Here is a 22,924-nt window from a genome sequence, read left to right as displayed (position 1 = left end):
TGAGTCACTTATGAAGACTGACAGAGACAGACACACCCCTTGGTTTCAGTGACACCAGGCCAGCACCTCTGAGAACTGGCTTCTCCAACACTCCATTTCCCATACGATTCCAGCCCTTTTCTAATATGGATTAAGGCCTTGTCATCCCACAAACTTGATCTGGTTTCATTAAACAGGGTGAGTTAGATGGGTGCAAACCCCTCTGTGGGCTCTCCTGCACCAGTTTCAGAGGGGCTTATATTTCAGTTTAGCTCAAACCTGTTGCTCCTGATAGGCTTAAATTAAATGGAAATAAGCCTGGTCTAAACCGAAATGAGAGTGTTCACATAGAGTCTTTCACACCAGTTTAACTAAACCAGTTTAAAAATCATGCTTTAGGTTAAAATCGGTGCAAATGTCATGCGATGAAAACTCCAGGAATACATCCAACCAGAATTGGCAACCTTACCTTCTAAGTGCTTTCTGATGTGATCAAACAGCCATAAAAATTTAACTGCTGTTAAACGCACATGGCCTACGGTTTGCCCCGGGTACCTTAGTGGGCAGACAGGGTTGCTGGGGTTTCAGAAAGAATGTTCTTTCCTGACAGGAAGCTGCAATCTGTGCTCCCCCTCGTCCATACGGGGGTTAATGAGGAAAATCCTTTGTCCCATCTCATTTTGCGGGCGAGCTCACTGTTACCGCGGGCTGTGCAGAGACGTTATCCAGACAGAGCCCATGTGTTTACATCTGCCTTGGAAAGCCTCCATGTTAGAGCAGTCAGCCAACGGGGGCCTGGAGCCCTCCGCTGGGGCCAGAGACAGGCTCAGCCTGGAATCAGGGCCTGTCTCTGAGGAGGCCCTGGCGCAGAGCGCGAAGCGCCAGGTCGGACTGGGCTGCGGGGTTGTTTGCATCACACTCTCAGGGGAGGCCAAGCAGAACCCCAGGCAAGTGCAGTGCGTGGTTCTCTCATCAGGATACATTTTTCATTAAGTTACTTCCTTTCCCAGCCGGCCAGAGCCTCCACTCTCTTGCAGATTTACGATAAGGCTCTTCTCTTCTCTCTCCATTACTTTTGTTTGGCTTAGTGTTTCCTCCAGTCCCAAGACTTTCCCTCCTCCCTGCACAAATCAGCCCCCTGTTGATATTCTACAGACGGGAGCGCAGCTAGCAGTGTGTCCTGCTAATAAAGGCTCCCCAGCCACTCAAAGCCTTCATTTTCATCCTCAACCCCCTGGACTCTCTGGAGGGAATGGTTTGATGGGATAACGTGATTTTAGTCAATTAGGCAATAACGTGCCATCGCTGGTAAAATGTGGGTCCGGCTGGAGAATCTTGCCTGTATGCTCGGGGTTCTACTGATCGCCATATTTGGGGTCGGGAAGGAATTTTCCTCCAGGGTAGATTGGCAGAGGCCCTGGAGGTTTTTTGCCTTCCTCCGCAGCATAGGGCAGGGGTCGCAAGCTGGAGGATTCTCTGCGACTTGAAGTCTTTAAATCACGATCTGGAGACTTCAACAGCTGAGATAAGGGAAATTGGGTGGGTCAGCTTTTGTGGCCTGCATCATGCGGGAGGTCAGACTAGATGACCATAATGGTCCCTTGTGACCTTAAAGTCTATGAGTCTATGAGATCCAGCCCCTCCTCTCAGCCTCTGGCCCCTCCCACTCCCTATGCTCCTCCTTTGTCTTTCCTCCACCTCACTTTCAGGTCCCAGGTGTAAAGGTGCTCACCTGAAACTGTCTTCCAGTTCCCATGCTGCTGCAGTGACAACAGGAGAGGAGAACGTTCATTGCAAGCCCCTCCGAGATCTGTGGGCGAATGCCCTCATTAATTGCTATCAACACTGCTGGAGTTGCTCTTGTTCTTTTAGGCATCATTGAGATACACGGGGCATGCACATCCATGCCACTCAAGCCAACCGAAGAGAGCACCAGGCTTGCAGACCACCCATCGGAACTTAGAGCAAGCTGAGTCAAACATGCAGAAATGGAGACAAGGTCTGAGACTGCTCGGAACTGGTGAAGCTTTCCTGTGCTCCCCTGGCCAGAGGTACTGGATGGCCTGAGCTAGCTGACTGGTGCAGGCCCACAAGGGGCAGAAGGCATGATGTCGCTCAGGGTCCTTAGGAATTCAGATCTTGTACCCATGAAAAAATGTAATGGCCAACGGAGCTTAAAGAGGGACTTGCACACTAGGTCAGACAGATTCTTTAGAGAACCATGGGAACAATTTACCAAGGGGGGGGGGGTGGATTCCTCCATCACTGAATTTTTAAATCAAGATGGGATGTTTTTCTGAAAGCTCTGTCCTAGGAATTATTTTGGGGAAGTTCTATGGCCGGCGTTATGCAGGAGGTCAGACTAGCTGATCACAATGGTCTCGTCTGGCCTTGAGAGCCGTGAATCTATGAATCACTTCTGAGCCACAAGCCACCTTCTCTCGTCCCTGGTGCCACTGCTGCAGGAACCTGGCTGTAAACATGAGACTCCCTCCTGCAAACAATCCTGCAGCACACTTGCTCATAAGCGCATGTGGTCACAGCAGCTTAGGCCTAGTCTACACTGGCAGCTTTTGCTGGCATAGCAAGGTCAGTTAGGGGTGTGATGTTTTGCCGACATAGCTGTACCAGCAAGAGCCCCAGTGCAGACCCAGTTATACCAGCAAAAAAGTGCTTTTGCAGGTAGAGCTTATTTTGCTGGGAAATTGGCATAAGCCCTATCAGCAATAGGACCTTTTTACAGGCACACCCTGTGTCTGCACTAAGGATAGCCATGCGGCAAAGCTTTTAAGCATAGCCAAGGCCGTGGAGAGTTCTACGCCTGCTCTCTCTCACACATTTCTGTGCCAACATTTCAGAGCCCGCCTAACTCTGTGCTGCAGGAAATCTGCCCCTGGCTGCTTTCTTAGCTCGCTCCAAGCTTCGGAATCTGAGAGATGGCAAATAGAGAAGCCGGTTCATATTTTCCCTCCCCTGCCCAGCGGTATTTGTGCAGCACATTAGTTCCTGTAAGAGGATTTCTCAGACCTTCCCGGCTCTTTCATGTAAGGAAAGTTAATAGCCGCTTTCAGCCGGAGCAAACTGCCAGCCAGTGTTTACAGAGTATGGGATTGATTTACCATGAAAGCTACTTTTCTCTCTGACTCCAGGCGACGTTACACCAGAGCCTTTCAGGGCTGGAGTAAACTAATGTGTTTCGGCTCCTCAGCAGCCGCCTGCCTCTCTCCCTTTCTGAATTTCCACACATGGGGCCTAAAATAATCAAGGGAGGTGGCCGTGATCTGAACACAGGCTCTCAGTACTCCTGCCAGGTATAGCACTGGGCTCCTTTCTAAGGTTTCCTTTAGACTCCACCACATCCCACAGAGCAGGGCAGAACGAGATGGAAATGGGTCTGTGCTGTCTCAGCAGCACCCGCGCTACGTTCCCCTGAGGGGCTGGGGAAGACAGTGACCATTTCAGCCTCATTTCCCCGCACTGCACCCCCATCTTCAGCCTCGACAGTTTTCACCCAGAGCCGAAGGGAAAGCGGCACACGTGGCTGCTGCATTTCCTGAAGACAGGGTAGGAGTCCAGTCCCTGCCGGATCTGAAGTGCTGGTACCCACACTAGTCCACTTGTGCTTCGAGCTCCCAACCAGGAGCCGGCAGAGACCCACGGAGGTTTGCAATAGAGTCGCCCTGGCATTTGGATGGCACTGTACCTGCTCACACCGAGGCTGCAGTTGACCCCATTCAACACCATCCCCCCTCCAATAGCTAGCACGGCATTGCTGCTTGGCACACCAAAGAGCAGATTGCCCAGTTGGAGGCAATCGTCAGGTGTCTGAACTCAGATGTATCCATCCAGTGCTCTTCAGGGTGCAGGCCACCATCTCCAATACCAGTAGACAGAGGACAAAGTTAATTCCAACGCAGAAAGACCTTAAGCCCCTCTCCCCTTGGCTAGCAAAGGCTCGGTGTAGATTAGAACCAGCAGCAGGGTCACGGAGCAGCCTGAGTCATGGCAGAGCTCCCCAGGAGCAATACAGCTCATTTCCAGCACTCAGGGATGCCCAGTGCCCTCTCCCTGTCATTCCCTACGGACACACAGCCAGTCCTCTGCCTCAGCATCCGCTCAGCTCACAGCAAGTGCTACCACTGCCGGCAAAGAGGCGCAACCAGCTCCCAGCCACATGCACACACAGGCTACTCTGCCTTCAGCAGGCGGAGGGAGGGCTGGTGTGACTCCTTGAGGAACATGGCTATTATAAGCCAGCAGCTGGTCTCTAACCTGCAGGCTGTGGAGTGGGTGCTCTCTATGGCGCATCCGGGTGGTCCCTGGAGCTGGGGAAGCATCTCTCAGTCTCCAGACAGCGACAATGGTTGGAGCCTGGCCCAGGACCCTCAGGGAACTGGGGAGGCTTTTTGACTCTCAACTTCAAAAGAACGAAGCCTCTTTCAGCTCGTGGTGCAGTTGCTTCCTGTCCCTCTCTGGTGTAAATCCAGCCAGGATGAAACCCATTTGGGGTGCCAGACACTGGAGAGGGAGCCAATGCCACATAGGATAGGACCCAAGTGCAAAGTGGCCTGGAGGGGAAATCTGGTGCTAATCAACACAAAGCCCTACAGCCACAGACAGACCAAAGCACCTGGATACAGAATGGGGCAGATGCGAACAAGCAGCCACAACCACTATGTTTCAGCTCCTGAATCCCTCCCTCGTTCCCTTTTCATAGAGCCATGCCCATGCGCTGTCATGTGGAATGGGCCAATAGGAGACCTATGATGGCAGAAGTGGCACATGATGGGGTCCGTGGTGCAGCATTTCAGCAGAGCACAGGCAGAGACACCTGTGTTTGCTGCAGCAGAACCAGATCCACCTTTTGTTCACCAGATGCTTTCATCTCCCCTGAAGCTGGGCCTGGAGAACTTGACCCCGCAGCGCTAGCTGCTTGTATCTTCCCTGCCATGTACAGCGACGGCACAGGGGAATTTGTGCTCTGTGTTGCGGGGGTGCTGAGTCCTACAGCTTCTTGGTGTCATGCAGGGCAAGGATGGCAGAGCCTTATGTTGTCACCTTGTCAAGCCTGGTGACACACAGCACGCTCCTGGGGAATTCTGGTTGGCCCCTCTGATAGGAGTGTGGTGCTAAGTACTTGCCCTGGCTCCATCTCGGGGCACAAGGCCATCTGCATTACCAGGATGGAGACACAAACCAGGACCCAGCACGCTCCTTTCACTAACCTCCTGCCACAGCACCCTGCACTGAGAGCCGACTCCTCCCCCAATCGCCCCCAGTGTATCCTCCCCGGCCATCTGGTTACTATCAGCTGACACTCATTTACAAGTGCCGTGTGAGAGTTTGCAAGCCGTGGCTCTCAATCAGAAGTTTAACCTCTTTCCTGGCATGCAGACATGTTCCAGCCCTTGCCTCCCAAACCTGCTCACACTCCAGAGGCCAGATTCCTTCAGAGCAAAGGGAGCCAAACCCGTTCAGCCTGGGAATTCACAGAATACATAGCAATTCTGGCTCAATATTTGCCTGGCTTTCTCCTGAGGGCTCTGTGAGCCAGCAGGCAGAGCCAAACAAGAGCCAAATGGCTGGGAGTTGAAGCTAGAAAAATTCAGACTAAACATAAAGGGAAAAATTTTCAATGTGGAGATCACGGGATGAGGTTCTCTAGCCTGGGTTAAGCAGGGCGTCCGACTGGATGATCCGAATGGTCCTTTGGGCTTGAGGCCAAAATTCTAACATGTTGGTGGCTGAATCCAGATGCCTAAATCCAACCGGGGATCCTGCTGGTTACCCTGTGCCTGTGTGCAGAGCTCTGCTATCTTCAGCCAGGCTCTCTGCAAACGCAGAGGAGACTGGGGCCTGATTTTCAGAGCTGCTAAGCCATGAAAGTCAAAGGGAACTGCTGGGCCCACCACACCTTTTGAAAAAACAAAAACAAAACAGCCTTCTTACTATCTACATACCTATCACCATTGTGTCTGAGCGCCGTATGGTCATTAGCAGAAGTATCATCATACAGAGGGGGCGCTGAGATATGCCAGATTAAATGACAAGATGTCTGTGGCTGAGCCAGGAATTGAATTCAGGTCTCTTGAGCCCACATCCAGTGTCCTGGCCACTAGCCACTCCTTTTCCCGCATGCCTAAGTGTGGATTTAGGTGCTGAATTTTGAACGTCAACGTTGGAAAGTTCTGGCCTGAATTTCTGTACGTGATAAAAGCACAAATGATATTTACGAAGCATAGATTTTTCTATTCAAAAATAAATTAAAAGCAGCATCTGGCAGCCTGAAGGATCCAAACTGCTTCAGAAAATTTACGAACCGCTATACCAACTAGGGACACACAAGGCATTGTTTTCTCTCTCACTGAACTGCAGCCACCTGTTGGGTGGTACACAAGCACTGTTCGACAGCACACTGCACCAGTTTAGGACAGGAAGTAAAGAGTGTTGTATCCGACCATGAAGCTGCTGGGGGACTTTAGGTCAGCAGAATGTAACTACTCAAGCTGGAATCTGGCCAGGACATACGCAGTACTAATCACCAGAACCAGGGGATAGCATGTTTAAGTAGGCAAATGGGAAGTGCCATTTAGACATTCAAGTAACTAGACTCTCCCTTTGCCGATCCAGCCATAAGAGGTCACTAGTAGTTACAAGGCCCCAGGAAGCCGCACAGCAGTCTGCAATGCACTGGCCAGACTGGGGAGAGGGTATTTTTTAAAAAGAAATAACTCTAGATGTATGCATTTTACTGATACTGGACTGAGCCCCCTGTTGGCAGCCCCAGAGGAATGATCGTGCCATAGAGAGCCAACTCCCCTTGCTGTCCCTGCAGGCTGGGTATGAGATACACTGGTGGAGGCAAAGCAAGGAAGCTCTTTGATTTGGGTGCTAGCAAAAGACTTGGGAGACCTGGGTTTGAGCCCTTGCTCTGCCACAGATTTCCTGTGTGACCCTGGGCAAGTCACTTAGCCTGTCTGCACCCCAGTCACCATCAGTAGCATGGGGATAACAGTACGCAAGTGTCTTTATCTAAGCAGCTGCATGTCTGTTGGCCTGTGTATAGAACAGGTGTGTAAAGGAGCCTAGAGATGCATGCTCATCTTGGGGAAAAAATGAATCTGCTCCCTTCCATCCAAGCCTCTCAAAGCACCTTACAGTCCTGATTCAAGCTTAAACTCCCTTTCGCACCTCACTACACTGCAACACTGGTCTGTATCATCACACACGTCCCATTTCACAGGCACAGAGAGATGAAGCGACTTGCCCAAGGTCACACAGGGATTCTGTAGCAGAGCCAGGAACGGCACTCAGAGCTCCAGCCTCACACTTCCCTCTTTTAGCCCCCAGACCATCCGCCCCCTCTGGCTTGACCTGTTTTAAACAGAGAGCTTGAATGCAGACTGTCCCGCATAGCTCGTCGCCCACTTCCAGACACATTCAGAGCAGCGGATCACTATTGCTGAGCACCGCGGCATTTTGATTGAAACCATTTCCAGTTAATCTAAACCAGAGCATTCCTCTGGAAGCAAAAGCATGCTGCATATTAACTGATACCAGCGACGACATGGGCTCTGCACCCAGGCTGATTAACCACCACTCCCCACTGCAGCCAGACCCCTGGCCTCTCCTGCTGCAGCGCAGAGGATGCTCCTGTCTCCCTGAATTACCCGTCTGTGTAAGAGCCATCACATAAACCAGGCGGGACACAAGGCCTGCACATCTCCATGGCTCAGCTCAGACCCAACCTGAAGGCTTATTTACTTGAGCACTTCAAATGTGTGCTTTAGCTTTGAGTCTCTTCCATGCAAGCTGCCTATAAAGCTCCCTGGGATGTTTGCACTGAAGGGCCCTACAGGGTCTGTATTGATGGACTGATGATGTTCTGGAAATGAACAGGAGTTTGTCCTCCTCCGTGCCTCTTTGCTGCACCGCCCAATGTTGCCCTTGGATCTGTCTCTGCTAGCTGCACTCAACCCAAATATATACTTAATCAAATCCACAGCATGGTCTAGGGGCAGAGGCTTCTCAGTACAATGCAGAGGCAGGTGTAAACCTCTTGGGCTTGGCGCCGAGAGGCTCTCCGCCTGCAACTCCTTAGCAAAGAGCACAAGAAACTATTCTCAGCAGCGTGCCAACCAAATGTCAGAGTTAGCCAAGCATGCTGGATACAGCCGAGATGCAACGACCGATGGATGGGGGACACTATTCAGAAAGCAGTAGGGGCCAGTTCATAGATTTTCTCTGTGTCTTTAAAATTAAATCACAGGGTAAAAGTCTCTCGCTAGGGTGCACATTTAATTTTGTTAATTAAAACCCTGAAACTGCTGGGAAGACTAAGGCCCTACCATAACAATTGCTCTGGCAGGCAAGGCCAGATCAATGGGGCATTCCCTCCCTATCCCATCTCAGAGGAAGGTGCAAGAAACCCCATTATGGAATAATTTACCCATAAAGGAAGCTTCTTCCGAAATCCCATCAGTTACTGGAAGGTTTATCCCGGTGAGGGTTTATGTAGCAATGCCAGATTCCCGTGGAATCAATGTAGGAGACACAAATGTGGTCTTACAGTTACTGAGCAGGAAGACGGGGATACAGGACTCCTGGGTTCTCGTCTCTGAGTTGGATACAGTAAATGGGAGGCGTGATGCTGCCACGCCCCGCAGCAGGATTGGGAGGGTTAGTTTATGCATGTTTTGATGCACTTTGAGAGCCACAAATGAAGAGTGAAGCTGCAAACACCCAACTCTGCATGGCTCCGTCACACCGGCAAGCATCTTCCCGCACCCAACCACGGCACCCGAGATTCAGACTCTGGGGATCTCCTGCGATGCACACAGCCCGCGCCTTTGCAGGGGAAAGGCCCCAGATTAACTTGCCCTATAGAGAGCCAGGAGCTGGCTGTTTGTTTCCTCTTTAAACTGAACTAGTCAACCCGTTAGAAAAGCCCTGCCCTGCCGAGCCACAGCATCATCAGCGTGCCATGGCCACAATTCAGAGAAAGCCCAATTCCCCATCACTGCTCAGCTGAGACACTCAGCACTGTGCGAGGGGGACACCCCTTTTTCTACAGGTCACAAGCTCAAATCCAGCCAGGTCCGTAGTGGCCGAAAGCCATTCCCACCCGGTGACTGTTAGTGGGCCTGAGCTAAATGGGTCTGGACTGGGACCCAGCAAACAACAGGCATCTCCAACACACAGGTTAAATTGTTGGCAGCCCCAGAGGAATGATCGTGCCATAGAGAACCAACTCCCCTCGCTGTCTCTGCAGGCTGGGTATGAGACACACTGGTGGAGGCAAAGCAAGGAAGCTCTTTGATTTGGGTGCTAGCGAAAGACTTGGGAGACCTGGGTTTGAGCCCTTGCTCTGCCACAGATTTCCTGTGTGACCCTGGGCAAGTCACTTAGCCTATCTGTACCCCAGTTCCCATCAGTAGCATGGGGGGATAACCGCACTGCCCTTCCTCCCAGGGGTATTGTGAGGATAAATGCACTCAAGATGGAGGTGCTCAGATATCATGGCTATGAGAGCCATATAAGTACCTTGGATGTACGGATAAACTGACTGATGGTTGATTATCCTACCCCAGACTGTCCAGTGACCCAGAGCACCACAGCCTCTGGGACCCACCACCAGCACTAACTTCACTTATCTGCATTTAAAACCACACCTTCAGCTCAGAAACCCACACCTGCAATTGACTCTCAAACACAACCCACCTGGCAACAGCAGAACCACATGCGCCCTGGAGAGCTCACACTCCTTTGTGACGGTGCCACATGGCAGCAGTGGGGCTGTGCTCTGATCCTGCCCACGTGGAGGGCTTTAAAGGGAGGAGGGGATGGGCGGCTCCATCCTGGGAAACCTTCAGCCCAGTCAAAGCTGGGCTCTTTGCTGGCATGGAGCACAATGATGCTCCCATCCAAGGATTAGCAGGGCTGCTCTCCAACCTGCCCTCAAATACAGATTATTCACAACCTCAAACCACCTGGCCCCCACCCAGCATCTGTAAACTGCAGCCACCTCCAGCCACTGCTAAGGGAAATGCGACACAAGCACCTGGGGGCTTCCCAGAGCAGGTTAGATTGGTGGGAAAGGACAGCTCCAAGCTGATCTGTTGCTAATGAGCGCGGCAGCCTGGGCTGCATACCAGCCCCGCAGAGACTCATTAATCTCATTACGTAGCTGCAAATCATTAGAGAGGCTGAGCTGAAATCCCAGAGTACCGGGCATTTCCAGGGCACCCACTCTGTGCCCGCCTGACGCACAGATAACAAGCAGCACATGGCCTATGCTCGGGTGAGGGCAGGCAAGACAGGCACAAGAGATCACTGCTCCATCCAGAGGGTCCGAGTCACGGCTGCCCCTGTCTGGTCGTCACAACAATGACCACACAATCCAACAGCCCGAGATGCCAAGGCGTGCTACAAACTATACAATCTACCAGGGTCAGTCACTGGCCAGGAAAATGCAGCCACCTCAGGGATGGACTGTGGCAACTGCCCTCAAATGCTGTGCTATGTTTGTCAATCACAACAGACAGGCTGGATAGCGTATGTGCATTTAAATGACCCCCTGAGATTTCCATGCAGCTCCTCGCCCCTGTACTCCTGCCGCCATCAGCTGGACACTTTCCCACAGGAAGAGGCACAAGGCTGATGGGTAGGAGGGGGAGTGGGACCAGGCCAGCAAACTCAGTCTTCTCTAGGAAACAAATCCTGGGTTTTATTGCCCGGTAAATGCAAAGAAAGGGAAGCAAACTCCCATCCCTGCTAACTCCCCACACCTCCTCCTGTCCCTGCACACACACATCACACCACTGCTGACAGCCAAAGGGAGATCCAGGATGGGATGGTCCTTGCAGGTGCTCAGCACCTCTGAAAAAAACAGGGTGCACATTTCCACAGAGAAACACCAGCAGCCAGTCCTCCTTGGGTGCTGCCATGGTAGGGACAGCCGCCTGCTCCCCTCCCCCGGTCCATCCATCCCTCTGTCCAGCTATTGAGGGCATGGGGTCAACGGGTTATCTCTGCAGCTCCGAATCAAGCTGATGAAAAACAATTACAGCCCTTGTCAAGGACAATTACTTTCCGAAGAGCACGCCGTGCTGCTTGCTGGAGTGAGTGGCAATCGGGGGGAGGGAGGGAGTGCACGGGGGAGGAGACGGGGGGAACGCTAAAGAGGGAGCAGCCCACCCCCCACCTCCCGACTGATGGCTCTGGGCTCCCGGTGTGATTTGAACATTCCAGAGGTGACCGGGAGGTTAATGCCGCTCTGCGCACACTGGGATCAGGACGTGCTGTTTGTTCAGGGCTAGGAGAAGAATGAGACTTTAAAGAGATTTTCAGCACCCAGGGGTCCAACCCAATTAGACAAGAGTTTTTCAGATTTGTATGCAAAGAGGCGGGACGGTGGAAGAAAAGGCAGGAACTCAGAAGTCAAGTTCAAGGATTGCGGGGAACAAACATGGAGGCTGTTGACTCAGGAAATCAAATTTCCTACATGAGGGTATATTTTCAGATCATCCTTGGCCGCGATTCCTCCCCCACTGAACGCTTTGCTTAAGGAGTCAGATCCATAAAGTAAATTTTTAAACATGTTCCAGGCTGCTTTCTACCCTTATGGGAGCATGAATCCCCTCCCATTAATGCGAGCTTGGCCCAGGATCAAGGGGAGGATATGACCCGACACTTTGAAAGTAAGTGGGTGAGGAGAATAAAATAATCTGAGATTAAAGGGACAGTGACAAATAATTTAGGCCCCAAATTTAGAGTTTAGTTTAAAAAAATGACTGGGCAAAGCTAAGTATTAACAGGGGATTTTATGGTTTGTTTGTTTGTTTTTAAAAGCAGTTCATTGTAAAGAATGTTTGGACAAACTTCCCCTAGAGAGTTTGCAACCCAAACATCAGAGCACCATGCTATGCTAGCACAGGGGAGTCGGAAAAGGAAACAGACGACACAGAAAGTTGCTTGCAGTGCTGAGGTAGCCATGCTGGTCCCAGGATATGACCGAGACAAGGAAGGGGAGGGAATATCTTTTATTGGACCAACTTCTGTTGGTGGAAGGTACAAGCTTCCAAACGACAGAGTTTCTAGTCCCCGTTTTCACTGTCCAAGGCGAGTGACGTGCTGAAATCAAGTGCAGTGGTGAGGATAGTTACCGTGGAAAGAATTCTCTCTCAGTCTCAGGTGTTAGTCACACAGATCAGGACATCTGGCTTTCACAAATAAGTTTGGACGAAGTTTCCCAAAGCAGCCTAGGGGATTCAGGCACATCTCTTTCCTTAACTTTAACAGAAGAAATGTAACCAAAACCCCTAGGCTGCACTGACAACTTCAGCGGCAGCTTTGAATCTGGCAAGTGTCCCATCCAAACACACTGGGGACAGGCTCAGAAAAACGGCACTGCCATTAGGTCTAAAGCCTGCAGCCCAGGCCAAGCCAAAAGATCCGTGTTATTCATGCTTAGAGTAGCAGGCTTAGTATTCAGGCTTAGAGTAGCACTTGTGCTGGGCCAGGTGCTTTGCAGCCATTCGAGGGGCAGTCCCTTGTCCCTGTCTCAAGATGCTCAGTCTCACGAGCCTTCCTGAATCTGGGCTGATCCCACAGCTCCTCAGCTTTGGGCCACTGCACTGCCACATCTCCTGTATATTGCAATGGGCTCCCAGCTGCCCCCGTTCAGAAGAGAACGAATTGCTGGCAACCAAAATGAGAATGACCTGAACAATGGGAGATTCTCAGGCTCGGGGCCCCACCTGCCCGCCCTTGACAAGGAAGACACGATACCAAGGCCAGAATTCGCACACCCACACGTGCGGCTGGATTAGCGCCGCAGATTGGGTGAACGTTGGGTGCTGAGCTCTGCTGAAAATCTGGCCCCAGTTGCGGGTGCAGAGCACTGGGAAATGTGGCCTCACAAAAGGAGACTATAAATGCATGTGCCTGGGACACCCGTATGGGCAAACGTACCGGAAACAGCTGGAAGCCCCCCAGCAATCTCTCAGTTTCCTGCTCAGGCTACAGCCAGTGCATGCTATGGAAGATTTCTGCAGGGAAAGGCAAGCTTTGCTAGCTGCATTCACACGACAGCCCCGCCTGCTTCCCAGCACGTCAGGGACATTCCAGAAGCCCCATCCCCTGAATCAGAGGGGTAGCCGTGTTAGTCTGAATCTGTAAAAAGCAACAGAGGGTCCTGTGGCACCTTTAAGACTAACAGAAGTATTGGGAGCATTCTTACCCACGAAAGCTTATGCTCCCAATACTTCTGTTAGTCTTAAAGGTGCCACAGGACCATCCCCTGAAGGAGCAGCTGGGATCTGCTAGTGGCTGAGGCAGGTGCATGCCGTATAACGAGACCATGGCTCACATTAATAAATGCTTCCTGAGTTGGAGCTAATGAAACCCAGGCTTGCGCCAGGCCTGGCTCTCCAAGGGAAGTAACCAGCAGCACCACAGCGGAGCTGCCAAACCTGCTGGGCCATGCCACTTCGCCTCCGCTACAGGGACGCTCTCTTCACCAGACCCACTGTTTAGTGGCCCCTGTGAATGGGAACCGTACTAGCTGCGACACTGGCTGCAAGGAGCGTGAGCCTTCTCCCCCCTTCCTCCTCTGCCCTACGGCGGCCTGAATCCCCTCCCTCCCGGTGTTCTCAGCCCCACACTTACAGCCTGTCACTCTTCATTAGCAGAACACACCCTGCCTCTCCCAGCCCCACCCTTCCCTTTCAGCAGCTCCCCACCCTGACCCTGCCTATTCCATTGCCTAGCATCTCTGGGACTCCGCTCAGGCAGCAGTCAGACCATGCTGGACACTCCCTTTCACCCAGCATTGGAACATGGGACCCAGCACTTACAGGGGTCTGTTCAGCCCTTTTCCTCTACCGCCCGGTCAACAGAGTGGCCTCCGGAGTCACTGATACCCGCAGGGCCAGGTGTGCCGAAGGGAAATAGCCCCACTTAGAGCCTGCCTCCCGCCTTTTGCCCATGTAGCTCGGAGAACTTTGCAAAGGCGGGTGGCTATCAGCATGCCCAGACTGGAGGAGAAACGGGGCCACACAGAGAGTTTTCCGATTCAGAAAGCCTAAAATCAGGCACCTCAGTCCTTACCGCGGCCCCTCAGTACAAGCGACCCTGACCCGCTGAGCGTTCACTCTCCCAGCCTCCCCCCGAAGTCAGTGGAGACCATGGGTGCTGCTCAGCACCCCTTCGCACTCAGCCGCATGACCCCTGGACAAGCGCTCTCACGGCCCCAGCTCCCTGCGTGGCTATGCAGCTTTAAGACAGCCACACGCCTCCCTCCCAGCTAGTGAGTCATTAGCAGCCTTGGTGAGTGCTGCAGAGGGGACTCGGAAGCCCAGCGTGAATGGGGTATTTGTGTGCACTCCCCGCCAGCTGCATAGAGGCTCACTCGGCCTGACACAGCACAGTAGAGCTCTCTTCTATGGCCTCCCCCCCTTTCCTCCTCCACATGCCCTCTCTTCTCACCACCCCCGGGACCCAGCTCTGCTACCTGCACTGCTTTGTGCAGCTTGCGGAACGAGCAGACCCAAACCAGGCCTTGCAGAGGCTTTTCTTTTGGAAGCTAGCAGGGTGGATGGGTGGGCGGCAGATAGTCCAGGAGGCAGGAACAGCAGTGGTGCCATGTGGGGGCTAGGGGAGGGGTTGCAGGAACTGGCACCCGGTTCAGGGCTTTGTTTTTAAGCCAAATAACCTACATTGCCCAGCAAGAGACGTTTGCGAGAGCCCAGATTCCACCTCCCCAGTCCCACAGTCCGGGGACTGCTTAGTTACCCCTCTTCACTCTCCGTTACTCATTTGCACAGAAGTTAGGGAATGCCTAGGCCTTACAGACAGTACCAATTCCTGGGTGTTCTGCTACCGGCGCTGGGAAGGTACGTGGGCCCGGTGCTTAGTCTGCCCTGCACAATTGCCCCATTCGTAAAACAGCAATGAGAATACTGGCTTCGCAATGGGGCTAGTTATCGTCTGTAGATCACAGAGCTCCTTGGACAAAAGCAGCAAGGGAGCATCATCTTCAACTTTCGTATCAGTCGAACTGCTCCTGCTGCTGATTCCCCCAAGTGACAGTGGAACCCTCTTCCATATATGTTATACACACCCGCCCTTACACCAGAGAACTCTGGACTGGCCAGAGAGCACGGCAGACATACCCCTAGAGTGCATTTCATACCCACAGGACCTCAAGGCACATGGATCTCACACCTTAAAGAAATACAACCTCCTCTGGGGTGGGGAGTGACAACCAACAAGCTCACTGCAGTAAGAGCGAAGAAAAATGTTCGCCACGCATGGCGTGGCAAAGCCCTGTTTTCGAAACTGTGCCGTGGGATCCCGAACACCCTCCTGGCATGGAGCTGCAAGGCCCTGAAATCATTAAGTCCTTTTCTCCTCAGGACGAGTGATTGGTTGACTCAAACTTTGCTGTTTCCCCTTTTAGAGGCACTGCAGCCCAGCTTCCCCGCAGGGATGGAGACACAACATCGTTATCCCTGTCATCCCCCCAGAGAGCATCCAGGCCAGGCCTTGGGGAGCACGGCGCGGATCCTCATCCACGGGACACTCACTTACAGCGCCGCTTTGGGCTAGCTCCATCAGCTCCAGTCTCGCCAGAGCCTGCTGGGGAACCTCAGCTCCCTCCCGGGACACGGAGCACACGCTGCACTTTCAATCTCACTCAATACATCAAGCCAGAGTCCCCGATTCACTGCTGGAATGCAGGAGTCCTTCAGAAAGGCAGCGTCTGGGAACAAAACCCCCTCAGTGTACGGACCCCTCTCCTACATACCTACAGATCAAATCCATATGGGGGCCATAAATCTCCCCTTATTAAAGGCTCCCACCAGAGAGATGCCTTTCACAGAGAGATGAGAACGTTGACTTTGTTCGAGGGACAATGTCGCTTTTCATACGGGACCCCACAAATCAATGCCCCCTCAGATGCTTCCAGCCCAAACGTGGCTTTCCGATGAGCTTCTGAAGTGGAACTCATTTCCTGGAGTCCCCGAGAGAACCTCTCCCTTCACTCCCCGAGACCGTTTCTTTCTTGACACCCTCCGTGCCGCGCCACAGCGGCTGCATCCTCCACCCGAATTGTTCGGTTTCCACATCCCAGGGCAGGGCTGCAAACACTGGAGGGGGGAGTCCTGGGTACAAGCATGGGGATTTAGGGCTGGTTGAAGGTGAGAGCCCGACAGTCAAGAAGCAACACAAACTTCCTCACTCCTCCCTCTCTCCCTCACACATGCACACCCTTGGGCACCCAACTGGAGAAGTAGAGACTGGGAGTGGCTGGGTCATTACAGAAATTGAATCTATTTCCCCATGTTAAGTATCCTCACACCTTCTTGTCAACTGTCCGAAATGGCCCATCTTGATTATCACTACAAAAGTTTTTTTTTCTCCTGCTGATAATAGCTCATCTTAATTAATTAGCCTCTTAGAGTTGGTATGGCAACTTCCACCTTTTCATGTTCTGTATGTATATATATATCTTCTTACTATATGTTCCATTCTATGCATCTGATGAAGTGGGTTTTAGCCCACGAAAGCTTATGCTCAAATAAATTTGTTAGTCTCTAAGGTGCCACAAGTACTCCTGTTCTTTTTTCAAGGAATCTGATTCTCAGTAATTGCTGAGCATCCAGCCTCTGAAAATCAGGCCCTTTCAAGGCATCTCAAAGATGGGTGCCAAAACCATCTAGACGCTTTGGAAAAGCTCAGCTAATGTTCCTCACACCTATCCTGGCGAGACCTCCTGTAGAGGACAGAGGGACACCCCATCTCCTTAGCCTCTTTGCTGAGGCTGCAAGCCGAGGGCCATTGCGAGCCAACTGTGCTGCTAGTGTTTGCAGGGCGAATGCCGGCCTGCTTGGAACTGGACTCAGACCCTCCCAACTCGCGTCACACAGGCCACCACAGTGGGGACAGGGTGAACGTTTTTGGTCTACAAGTTGGGCTTTAACTAGCAACCTAGAGAGGAAAGACTCTGCCCTTCGGCCACGCATCCCCACAGCCATCCTGTACAAAGTGATTTGAGACACCGAACAAGCCAGGGACAGCACGGCGAGCTCAGGCGCACCCATTTTCATGTAGAGGAAGAGACAGGCTGAATGCCTCGCATGTTGACACACAGCAGCTGCTCCCCCCTGCTCCCATCAGCCAGTGCTGTGGAGTTTTAAGTGCAATTTTCCCCATATTTATAGCAACAATGAAAAAGCAGGTTACACTGGGTTGCGTATTTCATTTCGTTACCAAAACCCCTCCAACACCAAGCAGTTCTCCCTCCCCCCGTCACAGCAGCAAAAATCTCTCCCTTCCCCCTCCATGCCCATTTCATTTTTGCTCTGCTTTGGTCACTAATTTCCCAGTCCCTCATTAGGAGCCCAGAGCTGCTCAGAACTCACAATGGCCCGACTGGCACTTACAGCTTCTCGAGAGCACGCAGTCCGAAGAAAGAGCCATTCTTCAGCACCGTTATCTTGTTGTTACTCAAAAGCCTGTGGGGGAAAGAGAAAGGGGGAAAGGGGGGTTATTCAACCTGAGTTAAACAAGCAGCAAATGCCTGCATGACCGGCTGAGGCTAGGTGTGTGGTCCGGGGGGGGGGGGGGGGGGGGGGGGTGTCAGCTTCATTAGCCACAGTCAGATGTGGGGGAACAAAACTGGAGATACCACAACGTACGCGCTGAGATGTGTCAGCTTTTTAATGTTTACAGCCAGAAGGGACCATTCAATCATCTAGTCTGACCTCCTGTATCTCACAGTCCCATACGAATAGTTACGGCACGTTAGCGGCTCTCCTCAGCAGCGCCCCAGCTCCTCAAAACTGCGACAGTGCCATCATGCAGGGAGACAGGAGTCTGAGGGAAGGAGGAGCGGGGTGGGCAGGGGTGTAGGAGCACTGCATGTGATGGGAGAGCCAGAGCAAACTAGTGTGGGGAGAGGAGAGGCAGTGGGATGAGCCAGAGGAGGGTGGCACGAAGAGGGATTCAGACTCTGTCTCTCTCCCGGCAAAGCATGGGAGCAGCAGCTCTCTCCGAAGGGGTTGAATGGGGAGGCTGGTGTGCTGGGACCAGGGGGCTGTTCCACTTACAGGAGCAGTGTGGAAGGTGGCGAAGGGGGGGAGTGGAAGGAGGAGACACGGGGTGGAGATGCTGGCCCCGCTGGCAGGGTACAGCATGGGTTGGTGGGGGGGGATAGGAAATGGTGTCCAACACCCCTGGGAGACCCCCTACCTGACAGGTGTGTGTGGGGGGAGCATGGGATTGGAAGCAGGGTCTGGACGGCCAGGCGGAGGCGCACACATGGGGCCAGTGGGAGGGTGGAAAGGGCCGTTGGGCAGGGCAGAAGGTGGCGTTAGCAGCTGCGGCCTGGCAGGGTCAGAGGACAGTGAGGTGGGGGCCAGAGAGAAGGCAATTGGAGCGCTGGCGGGGAGAGGAGCCCAGGGCCCTGGGCTCTCAGTGTGTTCTGGGGCAAGCAGCAGCAGCCTGGCTGTGTCAGGAGGAGGCTGAGGGGTCCCCTGAGGTTGCAGGGAAGGGGCACCAGGCTCGGGAGCCTGCCAAGTCTACATTACACACGTCTCATTAAACAACAGAGGAAACCAGCACTTGGGACTGTCCAAGTGCATAAGCATCCTCTACCGCAAGCAGCTCCTGGAGACAAGAGAACACGCCACCATCTGGAGGGGCAGCCAGCGGCTAGGCTGGTCACAAGACTCCCACTCCCTCCTTACTTGCCTGCTACCTGCCTGGGTCTCTCTGCTACTTTCCTGCCTTCGTCCCCAACCCTGCCGGCGGCCCTCAGAACCCACAAATCCCTCCAAGGTCTCAAAGCTCTAAGGACCCGACTAGGGACGGGTCACAGCCACCCCAGCGGGTGCATTTGCTACGAGAATGATTACAACATCGCTCCAGCAAGTAGTGATCGTGTCCCTGAGGCTGGCCAAGCCGGGATCAGCCTTGGACACGGTTCAGAAACACCCCACAGCTCAGAGATTACGTGTCCCGTACTCCTGATAGGCCACTGCTAGACTTGGACTCAGCTGTTCCCAGTCCCTCTCCCCACTTCCCTCACTCCTGTCCTGTCCCAGCCCTGGCTCTGGCTCCCTGCCTCGGGGCTGCAAGGGCTCAGAAGGCCGTTCTGCAGAGCCGCTTGGCGGTAATGGCTTTGTCCCCTCTGCACGTCCCTGTGCGGGGCTCCGAGTCAGGATTCCAGCAGCTCCCGGGCGCAGGGCCTTTCAAGCCGCTCCGCACCGACTCTTTATCCCAAAGTAAACAGTTTAGCTGACCACAAAGGGGGCCCTCAGTCCTGCTCCAGCTGAGGAGCGGAAGCCAGTCTGGGTGAAAGGAGAGGAAGGGAAAGGAACACGCACCCACCAATTCAGCTAGCAGCTCATTAAAGCTCTTTAGCAGCAATTAGCACTTACAGATGCAGCCTTTTGCCAAAAGGGCCACCAGTCAGCCACTGTGCTTTTAACTGCCTCAGCACCGAGGGTGCCCTGCCCTGCCCTCCCCTCGCCAGCTGCTCCAGTCTCCTTCGCCCTTTCAAGAGACCCACGGGGGCGAGATTTCCACATCAGCTGGGACCTTTCATAGTGGCCTGGAGAAGAGGCCCTAGGGAACAGCTCTGCACCAGCCCCTGGGGAGGAAGGGAAACAGGGCTGATGTTTTCTAATGGGTAGATCTCTGTTCTGCAGGAGGGAACTGGAGAGCGAGGCAGGGAGAGAGTCTTAGCTGGGAAAACGCAGGCAGACACAAGCTAGCAGGACCAAGTCCCCCACATGCACTGAGCAGAGAGAATAGGGAGTTTGCAGCCCCTTTCTCTGCAGCAGGCAACAGCAAGGAAAGGAAGCAGCAGGAGGAAAAGTCTCTCTGCCACAAGCTCTCCTGGGGATAACAGGTGGGGAGAGAGGGGCGGTTAAGGAATGCCCCCCAGTGTCAACTCGGGATATCCCACCTCATCATGTCATGTTGCCTATCCCAATGGCCAGAAGCTGTCCAGAGGGAAGTCTCTAGAGCAGCGGCTTTCCAGACTGCTGGACCCCTTTCAGGGGTCTGATTTGTCTTGCGTACCCCCAAGTTTCATCTCCCTTAAAAACTGCTTGCCTACAAAATCAGCCATAAGAATACCAATGTGTCCCAGCTCACTATGACTGAACAATTGCTGACTTCCTCCTTTTTACCATATAATTACAAAATAAATCAATTGGAATATAAATATTGTACTTACATTTCAGTGTATAGTATATAGAGCAGTATAAACAAGTCATTGTCTGTGTGGAATTTTAGCTTGTACTGACTTTGCTAGTGCTTTCTATGTCACCTGTTGTAAAACTAGGCAAATATCTAGCTGAGTTGACGGACCCCTGAAACACCCCTGTGTACCCCCAGGCCAGGGATACACGTCCCCCAGGGTGAGAACCACGGCTCTACAGCGTCTGAGGGCGACACTTCAGCCCTGTTAGCTCCACAACGAGGCCTCGGGCCATGACCTGCCACCACTGAGCATCCAGGAGGTGGAACTTTCCATCTGGCTTGGGCGGCTGCAATTAGGAATCAAGCGAGGAGCATGGCAAGCGGAGCAGTCTGTGAGTGGGAGCTCAGCACAGCCAGCCCCAGCGCCGCAGCAAGGAGAAGCTGGGCTGACCCAGAGGAAAGCCGCGAGAAACGAGCTGCTGAGCTGGACGTCACATGTAGGGTCGGTGCAGTGCCCCCCATTTCACCCTCCACACTCCCCAGGCTGCTCACTGGCCTGCCCTGCCCCTCTGACATGGTATCACAGCCCCCGTGCAGACCGGCATCCTCCTGGCTCTCAGAGCGCTGCCTCGCCTGCTGCTTGAGACAGCTCCTCACATCTGCAGCACATCAGAGGGGGAAACCTATCCCTATAAAACCAGAGGGGGCTGACGGCTGGGAGGGGCAGCAAGCATGGAGCGTGTCAGGTCTCACACCATTAACTGGGCCTGCTCGGCCACACCAGCCAGCCAGCCCCGAAGGCCAGCGGGATACAAGCAGCTAGTCAAGTCTAACAGAGGACACCCCGTTGGGTTCCAGATAGGTGACAACTAGCATCAACAACTAGGTGACACTAGCATTAACTTACTAGATACCACCATCAGCAAGGGTGCTGCACCCAACTATACACAAGAAACCCACCTCCACAGATCCAGTAGTAACCACCCCAAACACACCAATAAATCTGTTATCTACAGCCAGGCACTCAGAGGCCACAGAATATGCTCCAAGGAGAAAGTCTGGGATACACACCGTATCACACACAAAACCGCCTTCATCAAACAAGGACACTCCACCAGAGAAATAGATCCCATTATGGAACAGGCCACCCAAATACCCCGAGAGAACCTGCTTTAATACGGAAATAACCAAACAGCACCCCAACACGTGCACATGCCAAACTGGAGTCACCCTGCAATTCTGTTCCTATACTCCAGGGCCCTGCCATGCCCTGTGCCCTCTCTGCTGCCTCGCACAGACCTGGTCTAAGCTCTCTCGGGCCAGGACAATGCTTTCCATGCTTTCTGTGAAGCCCCGACCACACGTGGGACACTATCTAATAACAAATACTGCACAAAGTGTGCTACAAAACACGCGGAGTCCAAGTCCTTTTCCTAGAGAGCTGATGCTTGGACAAACAAGAACCACGGGATACCCGTTTGGGAGCAGGGAAAGCAAGGAGTTGCTGTCAGTGGGGAGGCCAGTGTAGGAGGGGTTAAAGGGAGTGGGGAAGATGGTTGACACATGGGAAGTGGGAGGATGTTCCCAGCACAAAGGTAAACAAATATCTTGCTGCTTGGAGACAAACAGCTTGCACCTGACTCAGTATAAAGTTTGCCTGTATTTGGGAGGGAGCCAGGAAGGGATTCGTCAACCAAGCCTTGCACTTGCTCTCGAAGGTAAGCAAACCAATTTGACATTTCTTCTGTACAGCAAGGGGAAGAAATGCCTCGCCTGGAACAATTGGAGGGCTGCTTGTTTTTGGGGTGCTCATGCAGATCAGTGGGGATCAGATTTACACCAGCCAGGCTGCTCCCAGTTCCCCCGGCTCCATTCCAGCCTCAGTCCTGGAGGAGCCTCACCAGCTACCCGTGATGATGCCTACCTAATTTTCCCTGCACATCAACTCCTGCCCCAGCAGTCATGTGGAATGCGGACAGGAGCAGACCAGCTAAGGCCTGGGCCACAGAAGACAGCCCCGGGCATTTTTCAGCTCGCTACATGGTTCACACAGCAACACAAGGAGATCACAATCCTTCACGACTCATCAGCCTCCTGTAACAGAGTCTCTGCCTCCAGCAGCAGCCAGGTGTGCCAGAGAGACGCCTGCGTGCCATGGGGAGGCCCAACTCTTTGCAGCGCCAAACAGGGGCCAGGGCTAGCAGACTGACAGCTGTCTTTGAGGAGGGGCTAATAAAACAGACCGGTGTATTCCATTACGGTCACGCGCAGGCACAAGGCACCCAAACTGACTGGCCAACGGTACTATCTCGAGCTGACCAGAGTGCCTAAAGGGCTTCAATGAGTTCACCCTCCCCCCTGCTGTGGCAGGCATCCTCATCCCGCAAAACAGAGCCCAGAAAGATTTAAGCAACTCCCCCCGCTCACTCCCCTCCACACAGCAGGTCTGTGGCACCAGCAGGAGCAGAACCATGGGTTCATTGGGGAATGCGTGCTGGGAATCCAACTCCGATCCCACGCAACCCTGAACAAGGTCACTGGCTTCTACGCAGCTGAAGCAGCTGGGGCAGGACCTGCTCTGGCTGGTCGAGGAGGAGGGCAGCAGAGGAAGTGGGGGACAATTAGCTGTTTAGGAAAAGCACTGCGGGCTCCAGCTGCTTGAGGGCAGGGCAGCAGCAGGCAGGGTCAGGGTTAGTGCTGGGGGAAGGGATAATGGGAGCATACAGAGGCC

General features: G+C 53.2%; 1 protein-coding gene across 2 annotated transcripts in view; it reads right to left on the bottom strand.

The window, feature by feature from the left end:
* The window catches only part of ADGRA2 (adhesion G protein-coupled receptor A2), a 114,503-nt gene that overhangs the window by 54,187 nt on the left and 37,392 nt on the right, over positions 1-22,924 (bottom strand). For both annotated transcript variants that reach the window (XM_026658136.2, XM_029912921.1), the window contains exon 2: positions 17,427-17,498. In XM_026658136.2, coding sequence (XP_026513921.1) covers positions 17,427-17,498 — 72 coding nt within the window. The remainder of the gene's footprint in view (positions 1-17,426; positions 17,499-22,924) is intronic.

Source organism: Terrapene carolina, unplaced genomic scaffold, assembly GCF_002925995.2.
Source record: "Terrapene carolina triunguis isolate 2854851 unplaced genomic scaffold, T_m_triunguis-2.0 Scaffold53, whole genome shotgun sequence".
Classification (NCBI taxonomy): Eukaryota; Metazoa; Chordata; order Testudines; family Emydidae; genus Terrapene; species Terrapene triunguis.
Note: the sequence above shows the minus strand (reverse complement) of the source record. Positions and strands in the feature narration are given on the sequence as shown.